The sequence below is a fragment of the Cimex lectularius genome, unplaced genomic scaffold, assembly GCF_000648675.2.
Source record: "Cimex lectularius strain Harlan isolate CLEC.00 unplaced genomic scaffold, Clec_2.1 scaffold32, whole genome shotgun sequence".
Taxonomy (NCBI): domain Eukaryota; kingdom Metazoa; phylum Arthropoda; class Insecta; order Hemiptera; family Cimicidae; genus Cimex; species Cimex lectularius.
In genome coordinates this window covers 394,980-405,606 of record NW_019392689.1, presented here as the reverse complement: position 1 = coordinate 405,606, position 10,627 = coordinate 394,980, and the positions used below count along the sequence as shown (strand labels likewise).

General features: G+C 33.2%; 1 protein-coding gene across 2 annotated transcripts in view; it reads right to left on the bottom strand.

The window, feature by feature from the left end:
• The window catches only part of LOC106665022 (calsyntenin-1), a 116,331-nt gene that overhangs the window by 8,625 nt on the left and 97,079 nt on the right, over window positions 1-10,627 (bottom strand). For both annotated transcript variants that reach the window (XM_014391151.2, XM_014391150.2), the window contains exons 2-5: window positions 10,050-10,213; window positions 8,667-8,788; window positions 1,603-1,811; window positions 1,385-1,531 (exon numbers count right to left, since the gene is read on the bottom strand). In XM_014391151.2, the coding sequence (XP_014246637.1) occupies window positions 1,385-1,531; window positions 1,603-1,811; window positions 8,667-8,788; window positions 10,050-10,213 (642 nt within the window). The remainder of the gene's footprint in view (window positions 1-1,384; window positions 1,532-1,602; window positions 1,812-8,666; window positions 8,789-10,049; window positions 10,214-10,627) is intronic.

The window sequence follows — 10,627 nt, the reverse complement described above, 5'->3', positions numbered from 1 at the left end:
CCTAAAATTAAAAACAACATACAAACCTGACTTACCCCTACTTTCCAGGGAAATGCAAGGCCATTGTTCACATTAGTGGAATATTTGTAGTTTTTTTAATATTTTATATTATTTAACTTGTTATATTTTTAAATAAATATTATCTTTATATAAGAATGATACCAAGTTTTATTTAATGTACCGTTAATTAGACTAAGACATATTCAGCGAAGACAAGCTCTTAAGAGTGTACTTTTAATTCTAATTATTTCCATAAAAATGTCTACTAAAGCAAAGCTTAAGTTTAAAAAATGGCTCTGAATAAACTTCAATTTTGTATTTTTGTTTATATTTGGCTCTTTTGGATGACGAGTTTGCCGACCACTGCCTTATAGTGATGAGTGCCGTGTCAACACCTAAACCGTTGCGGCCACTGACACCCCCTCACCTACCACATTGTAATAAATAAAAAATAAATAAATAATGTTTGTTTAAATAATAATTATGTTTTTTCATTGTAATGATTGGGCCATTCATCAATTTTTTTTTAAAGAAAATAATGAGAGTCATGAGAGAAGGGTGAAATTGGGGAGTTTCATAAGCTTTACAACATAGTTAAAATAAAGCTGCAGAGTAAACAAAAACATCTGGCCTACCATGGTCATAAGATGCAACAGAATTAGGAGTTGTTTTAAGGAGAGTAAATAATTTTTTTAGAAAAAGTGTTGTGTTTTGTCCAATTGTTTGAATTTTTCATAATTCCCATAGCATAGCGAAGTATTGAACAACTGAGTTAAATGGGTATGTACATATGTGTGTGCATTATGCAAGAATGTTGGTTCATTTAGAGGCAATTGTCTTAAAGAATTAAGAATATTTTAACAATTTAAATGCCCTACCATACTGTTAAGATAATTTAAATTAAAGGGTTATAATGTTCGATTATAAATTACAAACTTTTAACAAAAAATTTAAACATTTTTTGAAAAAGAGCAAGATAAATAGTTTTGTTTATTTTAATCTGCATTAAGTAAAGAGATACATTTTTATTAAGGAAGTTTCAAGCCATGATAAAAATAAAAGTTTCACAAGGACATTTTAGATAACCATGCTTGGTCGGCCGAAACGGTCTATATGTTCTCCCATCATCATTGCAACTCTATCTCTTAACTGAGTGTGTTTTGTGGGGATGGAGGGCCGACTGTTCGGTGGGTGGGAGGGTGGCAGAGGGAAGGAGATCAGAGCCTCTGGTATTGACATTTTCCCCAATCAGATAACTCTATCTGCTCTTTCAAGCACATGGCAGTTCTTCGAACCTTAAAATTTATTTGCAAGGCATCGAGACAGATTTAACAAAAGTTACCCCTGAGGTCAAACGGTAAATTCTACTATCATGTAACACTACCTTTCCATCCCACTTTGCAGATCCTGTTCACTTTAACTGTCACCATGACTGGCTGTGACTGTTTCATTCCACAATCGTAAGCAACCACTGATAAAATATGGTTATGGCTTCTCTCGTAATCAAGTGGTTCTGTGTTCCTGATCGTACCTACAAAATCTCTATTATTGTAAAAGATCTTTGTTCCTCATGTTTTTAAAATTCAGACTTTAATAACTTACCTTCATTATCGATGGTAAAGGGTTGGTCGGTAGTAAGGATTTCATACTTGCAGATGTCACCAAATTTTGGTGTGCAGTCACGGTCTGTTGCTTCAACTCTCACAATTTCAGAGTATAGCCTTCCCTCATCTACTTGGCAAACATAAGAGGGCTCCAAGAATGCCGGTGGGTACTCGTTGATGTCAACAACTGTGATATGTACTGTCGCACTAAAACAGATACACCAAATTAACCATATGCGCTATTGGGCTCTGCTTATTTTATTTATTTTTTTATAGTTTGTTTTTCATTAACTACTAGTATTGAGCATATACAATTATGACTTTTTTAAATCTATTAGATCGTGTTGAATTACATTTTGATGAACAAATTTAACCAACACTCAATTTATGTAGTTTAAAATTAAATTCATTATCTTTTCACATTAGTTAGAGAGTAATTAGGAGCTATCATAGTCAAAACAAATAGTAACTAATACTTTGTTTACTTCATTTGTTTACTTTTGTATTATATTTTGTTATTATACCTTTGCACTGATTTATCCTATTTGCACGAAAATTACAATTATGCCCTTCCATTCTGCTACACCTAGATTGTTTTCAGTTTATCTTTTTCCTTCATTAATTTCACTGATATTATTTTTATTCTTAAACCTTTTTTAATGGCTCCGGTCAGGTATTTGAGTGAGTATGACAGTGTCAGGGTAATAATATTACTGGAGGAAGAATAGAGCCAGCGCGAGTCGCCAGGAGACTGAGTGTAAATCTCTCTACAATAGGAAGGGTTCTTCGGCACTTCAGAGAAACAGGGCTTCACACTAGAAAGCATAAGGTCGATCTAGGTCTACGGATGAGAGAGATGATAGATTCATCTGTCATCAGGCTCTACGAAACTGCAGCAATATGGGAAATGACATAATAAATCTGAAGACAAGTTCGTAGTTCGTTTTGATTTCCTCCAGGACTGTACGAAGAAGGCTCAATGAAAATAACCTACGGGCCCGGCCTCTTTTCGTGGACCTCTTCTTACCACAGCTCAGAAAATGGGAACATGTGAATCGGACATTGGAAGATTGGGGATAAGTTCTTTTTACAGATGAGGTGAGCGTTGGCCTCAAATCTTCAGAATGGCCTAATTTCATTTGGGGATGCTCAGTAGAAAGGTATGCCCCATGCTGTATGGTTCCTCAGGTGGCTTTCCACAGTGGGTCATTGGTGTTCTGGGGTGGCATTTCCATGGACCCCTGCACAGAATTGATTGTTGTGCGAGGAAGATCTTTAACCTCACAGAGGTACTTACCAAACATAATTGAAGAGCATTTAGTACCATGCCCTCCTCATCGGTGAGATTCTTAACAATTCTGGATAATGCCAGGCCCTATAGAGCATTGTGGATGACTACCTGAATGAGGCTGGAATTGAATGGTTGGTGTGGCCAGTTCGAAGTCCAAATTCGAACCCAATTGAACACATTCGGGACCAACTTAGTGATGAGTACAATGGTGAAACTCATATCCTAACACCCAAGAAGAAACGGCTGTTCTTGAGGAATGGAAAAGAATTCCTCAGGAGTTTATCAAAAATCTTTTCCAAGGAATTCAAATGCTTTTAAAGTATGTTATTCCAGAGGCATAAATACTCGATATTAAAGGGGACAAATACTTTTTTTAATTTTTTTTTTAAGAATTAGGTAATAATAATTTTCTTTTTAAATATCATATTTTTACAACCAAACTATGTTCGGCATGCAAAATATGAACAAACAACGTAAAAATACATTAAAATGTAAGGATGTTGCATTAATTTTGTCATCAATGTATATTTCACAATGTGGAATAATTATTTATGATAAACATAAAAACCCGTTTTCCAATTAAAATTTTATGATAAAAATGACATTGTTTTATATCAATCTGGCAACTCTCACAGCAGTATGGAGATCAGGATTATTAGGACCGATTAAGGGGCAGGTTCCTCAGAAGCAGACCACATCACTACATTTCAAAATGAAAAAGAAAATTTTAGGCTTTTGTAAGCGTGAAATACGGCCATTCTACAAAGAAATTTAATAAGCAACATTATAAATATGAAAACGGCGCAAAATTTCAAGAGAAATTTGGTGAATAATAACTATAATCCATTATGTTAAGTGGTCTAATTGACGAAATTACTTCTTTCAATTAATTATTCTTTGTATGTAAGGTCTTGGTTGAAATGAAAAAGTTAGTGCCACGAGCGGGATTCGAACCCACGACCTTCGGCTCAATACGCCGCTACTCTAACCATAGTGTAAGTTTATAGATGCAAGTTCAAAAGCTTTTGGAAACCAAAATAATAATAATAATTGAAATAGCAAAAGTATGTTACGACTTGTAGTACAAGTAGGAGACAAAAGGCGAGATTGCGACCGCTCGTCGATGCTGAATTTTTCATATAATGAAATCACATAAAACGTCGGAATTATCTAGAATTCGGAGAGACATCCCGGCTATGATTCGGAATTGCCCGACATGGTTACAAACAGCTTTGTTCTTCGGTCACGTCCACGTTTTTGGAGAATCTTGTTTAATAGGGCAATCGTGGGCGAGCCAACACAAAGCTGGTACGGAAACTAGTATTCATCTTGCAAAATGTCGGTGATTGAATAAATCTACTGGCAAAAACGGTCTCGCTGCTGGAAGGAATCATGGCCACTAAAATGCAGAATATAAAACATGACTATCCGAAAAAAAAATTTCACGCCACACGCATTACGATTTTCCGGGCCGCCGTGCATACCAACTAAGATCGTATGTATACTTCAGATGAAAGTCAACCCGTTTTTGAATAAACCAACCTACTCTATATTAATATAAATAACAAGTAACAGTTTTTGAAACAAAAATGTTTAATCTATAAAAAAAATTATTCTATGCACCTTAACTAGTTAAACTTAGGATGTGAGTCATGCGAAGAATCCCCCTGAGAAACGATACTCAAACTTATGAATCATTCATTTTTAAAGGCTTCCAAAAAAATATAAAGTTTCATACGAAAAGAAACCAACAAGGTCCAAAATAAAGAAATGAGATCAGTATAATTTCTACCCTACTATATTTATATTTTACCTACACTGATCTTTAGACAAGCATACTTTCCATATTTAGTAACATTTTTATAAATATCCAAGTAAGGTTAAGGTCATGCAGATCTTGAAACAAAAAAGGAAATGATTTCTAAATAAATTATACGTGTAAAATGTATTACTCATTAATTTTAGATATAACTTCTATGAATGCCGATATCACTTATACAGAAAGAATTATTTTTCACCAAAAATATGATTTAACTGATAAAATTATACAATTATTAAAATTGTTGTTAGAGAAAGCTCGAAAAAGAAATTACGACTGAAGTAGGGAGCGGTACCGTATGCCTTTCATTAAAAAGTCCATAAAATGATACCTTAAACATAGATTATTAAATTAATCCATATTTGCATAGTGGTCATAATTGACAATATTAATAATTCCAATTAATTATTCCGTTTATCTAAAGTTTTTGGTTGAGATGACAAATTAATGTCACCAGCGGGATTCGAACCAACGATTTTCGGCTGAGGAATTGATGTCCGGGTGGATCGAAGTCACGATAGCTCAAGTGGTTGAGCAGCGGCGTATTAGCCAAAAGTCGTGGGTTCGAAACACCTCGTGACACTAATTTTTTATCTCTATCGAAAAACTTAGATAAAGATAATAATTAATTGGACTATATTATTTAATACTTGTAATACATATATGTATTTAATGGCCATAATTTAAATACTTTCTGGTCTTGTACATTTGGGAAAAATTCAACATTATGTTTTGACTGTTATATTGATGTTAGAAATCTCTTATGTGAAAAATCACTGTTAAATTATGCACATTTGTTAGTAGAAAGGATCACGTATATAAATAACCTAATCAAATTTTTTTATGAATACTTATTTCCACTAGAAACCATTAAGTTAAGTAATCAGTCGGTCTAGAACGTGTACTTCGTCAAACACAATACTTCAAAAATTCCAGGAATAATAATGAAGCTTTTATAATAGTAATAATATATTTGTTTAATGACGCCAGAAAGTTTTGGAAAAACTATTATGTATACACCCTCGTTAGAAATTATACCATTATATACGGCAAGGGGTAAAGGGCATCGTAAAGGGCATTCAACAGCAGAAAATATATTTAATCTTAGGTTTACATTTTATTAAAATTGTGCCGGCACGTCAATAAAAATAAAAAATAAAATAAAATCTCACGAAAATATTTATGCCCATTCTTTTTTTTATAAAATTCAAGTTTCAAGTATGTTTTTGATTCGTCCGACCGCCAACTCCTTTATTGTGAATTTCGAAGAAAGTGATATAATAAGAAACAGTATACACGCTTGAAATGTTATGTGAAAGAGGGGTGGCCTTACAAAATAATTTGAAATCAAAATGGGGTTGAAAACAAGTTTATATTCTTTTAGGGTTTTTTTCCCACTATGGATGGTGGCGTCATGACTGCTAGTATGAATACGCTGATGATATTTTTATTAGCGGACAACCCAATAATCTTACAATGATAAATAGGCTAGTTGTATATGCCGAATTGTCGAACTTGAGGGTAAATTAGTTTAAATCCACATCCGAGGAAAAAACTGAGCCCAGCAAATTGATTGATTTGATATGGTTTTAATTATCCTCTCATTAGAAATAATGACATTCTCACTGTCTGCAAAGTTTCAGGTGTTCAGCACTGTCATGCGCTCCATTACGGGCTATGCGGCACAAGAATGGGGTTTCATTAGAATCGATGAGATAGAAATGTTGAATAGATTTTTCCTTAATAATTGTTTTCACAACCCAAAAATACAGCACATACTATAAACAGGTACCAGGAAAAATAGAATATTTATGTTTGTTTATGTTAACTTTGCTTACAAAGTACACCCTCAAAGTCTTCCTTTAACATCAAAAAGCTTACCCAGAATTTTGGCTTAAAAATCATTTGAAAAATACTTTTTGGCGTCAAGAAATTAATGATTTTTTATATGCATGGGGTAGAAATGAAAAATTTATTATAAAAACATCATTAATTAAAAAATAGTTTATAAAATATTATATCGCAATCTTCATGCCGTGTTCTGTACAAATATTCAAAGATTGATTAAAAGATAATCATTACCTTCAAGGCAAAGCATGAATTACACTTTATTGTAAGGAACATTTAAAATAAATGGGCGTTTATTCAATTTAAAGTAGTTTTTCTAGAGAGGGGAGGTGAACATCGCCCATATTCATCCATTATGTTTAGTGGTCTAATTGACCAAATTCAATTAATAATTTTTTAAAAATATTGTAAGGTCTTGAATGAGATGAAAAAGTTAGTGTCACGAGCGGGATTCGAACCTACGACCTTCGGCTAAATACGCCGTTGCTCTAAGCTATCGTGACTTCAAACCACTCGGAGCTAATAGAGATAATACACACTAACTTTTTCATCTCAACCAAGGCCTTACATAAAAAGAATAAAATTATAAAATATTATGTCGCAATCTTCATGCCGTGTTCTGTACAGATATTCAAAGAATGATTAAAACGATAATCATTACCTTCAAGACAAAACATGAATTACACTTGATTGTACGGAACAATACAACAAACAATAACTGAATATAACAAATATTTTATGTCCAATTTGAACGCAAAAGGTATAAATGATTCTTTTCACAGCTTTTTGGCCCATTGTAAAAGAATTTTAAATTCGATTACTTCAAAAATCAATATTAAGTATGTATGAAATCATAGAATATCTTAACGGTAAATTTATTTTTGTAAAAGCCTGAAGATATCGAAAAATATTATACATGGATTTTTTAAACTATTTATATATATTTTATATTCTAAAATTTAAATGTTAAAAAATATAAATTTTGTAAATATGTATTTATTTTTAGTTTAATGCTTATATTACAATTAAAGAAGCATACATATACATATGTCTATAATGCTCTCACAATCAAGTAGGCAGACTTATATCCATGTTTATATATATTTTTTTCTTTCCAAAAGGTAGATCGGGGATGAGGCCAGGTTAACTATTAAAACACAATTATTAATTGAACTTCGTATCCTTGTCTACTTCCAGGATTTCGACGGGGAAAATTTTCTCACTTTATTTTATTTTACAACTCCAAGGTGAAATTGATCCTCTGCCCTAGTACTTGGAAGAAAATCTGAAGGAGCAAGATCCGGTACAAGGTATCACTATAAGGGTGAGTACAAGGCTCCTTCACCTTACAGCTCGTAACGCCACTTTTAATTGATTAACAAGCTAGAAATAATAATTTCTACCGAGGAGGGGGGTTCCTCTTATCTGATTTCACCAAACAAAACGCTTTTCTAATAACGTTTTAATATTCAAATAACAAAAAATAGTTAATGCAAAATCAATACCACTAAAAAAACAAAATTTGTATAGGTTTTGTTGTTAATGAAGTATTTCTTGGTGTACTTTTTTTTTTTTTTTTTTTTTTTTTTGAACGTTCTAAGCATTATAAAGAATGATTATTTGGAGATCGTGAATTGCGGTCTGGTATGACACAGGTTTTAGAAAAACGTTTTCTTTATCATGCCAACGTTTCGATCTTTATTGAGATCATCTTCAGGGCTCAAAGTGTTTGTTTTCCGTGTAGATGTATCATTCTTGTGTGTCGTGTTGAGAGTGCCGCGTTTGTTGGAAAACAAACACTTTGAGCCCTGAAGATGATCTCAATAAAGATCGAAACGTTGGCGTGATAAAGAAAATGTTTTTCTAAAACCTACGTCACACTAGACCGCACTTCACGATCTCCAAATAATCATTGGCTAACGGTCACTAAACACCATACATTATAAAGAATGTAGAATGACATTTTAAAAATTTGTCATGTTATGATTAATCTTTTATAATTTGATTAAGTGATGCATTCGTACTCAAAAATTTACCTACGGTTCGGTTCAGGGTGTGTAAATGTTTAATAATGTGACTAAATTGATACTAATAAAGAACTTACTTTTCTGATTGTTGTCCAGAACACGAGACAGCGGCGATGTCGAATTTATAATTCTTTCTTTTCTCACAATTCAAGGATCTTCGCGCCTTCAACTCAGCTTCTCCGCCTTCTTTTAGTATTATCTGAAAATATATATCTATGATAATAATTATAAATAATCGTTATATATTGCGTAATTTCTGTGTGTATTTCATCTTCAGTTTGTATTTTTTGTTTGATTAGTAGATTTTCTAAAAAGTAAATGTAGCTTTAACATAACAGAACGGGGCATTTACAAATATAAATTGGGGCGAAGGGAAAAATGAAACGTCTTTGATTTAACGCTGGTACAGGCCAAATTAAACATCGGTAATAATACTGATTTGTTAAAGATTTTATCTTTTCGCACTGTGGTCAGAAACGTCAAGCATTGTTTGCTTTATAGAACTTTAAAGGCAGGACGGTCCAGTGAATCACCCTTTAGACCGCACACCCACATAAATCGGCCAAACCGCATTACACCCGATGGTAAAACCAAATAACTCAGGGTTTAGCATCGTTCAAAGAGTGTTGGCGAACATTAAGCAACATAGTTTTATTCACAAAAGATTATAGGAAAACAGATAATGATATAACATTACTCCTTAAAAGAATTGGAAGCCAAGGAAAGAACTAATCTCTGTAATCAGGGCCAAATTTTAGTCGTTTTCAACACATAAGGACGATTTCAGACAAATGGCTAAATGAATGACATTGTCAAATATATCTGTAGTGAAAAGAACGTGAATTGGTCGATAAATAGATGGAAGTAGGTAGCAATGAAATGTACTACAGACGTCGAAACAGCAAAATCGAAAGGGAGATTGATTCCATGAGGTCACAGAACATATCCCATTCAAAGCTCATTTCTCTAAACCAAAAAGTAGAAAAGTAGTAAAGCTCGCACTTTCACATTTCTTTTCTTACATAGTAAACCTAATTGAATAACAAAATGTAAAACTAAAAATTATCCTTGGAAATTCACTAAATCCTTGAGAAGTCGGAATTAAATAAACTTCAAAAAGAGAACATTTTATACAAAATCTGACACTTTTTATTTTTTTGAAGAGTCAATAACTTTTTTTCACTCCCAAATTTAAGTTCTTTTTAAATCCAACAAGGAAGGAAAGATAGAAATGATAAATGGTAAGCGAGTGTGGTGTTCAAACCTTTTTTAAAGTGATAGTTCCTACTCACAGTACGTTGGTTTGCAACGATCCGGATTTCGAGCCTTTTAGCTCATCAGGTTGTAGAAGTCCTTAAACCTGATGATGAGCTAAAGGCTCGAAATCCGTATCGTTGCAAAACAACTTACTGTGAGTAGGAACTATCTTTTTAAAAAAGGAGGAAGGAAAGATTCGTTACCTGGAATGGTGCTTCCCCGTGGTGTTTATTGACGATGTGAAAATCGCATATCTTTGCTCCGACGCCTCGGATTTTGGGCGTAACTTCCACGATAGTCTCATTCTCTTTGACCAAGCCGTGGTAGCCGGCCTCGAGGTTTTGTAGGGAAAGTCTTGGAACTAAATCTGAAACAAAAAAAAAAAAGTTACTAAGGTTAGCAGAAATAATCAAAACCTAAAAAAATTAAAAATGTAGTGATAATTTTTGTACAATCCAATGGAATGTATAAAGAAAACGTTAAAAAGAGCTAAATAGATTACACGACATTTGAAAAATGGCAAAAAGGAGGGAAAATTCAAAAGGTGGGGTTGAGATGGGAAGTTGGTGTCCGAGTGGATCGAAGTCACGATAGCTCAAGTGGGTAGAACAGCGGTGTATCTAGCCCCGAAGATCGTGGGTTCGAATCCCGCTCGTGACACTGACTTTTTTATCTCAACTAAAAACCTTAATTAAAAGGAAGAGTACGAATAAGGAAGAATAAAAAGGGGATACAAAATAAGTAATATAATAAATTTGCATTATAATTTAATAAAATATAA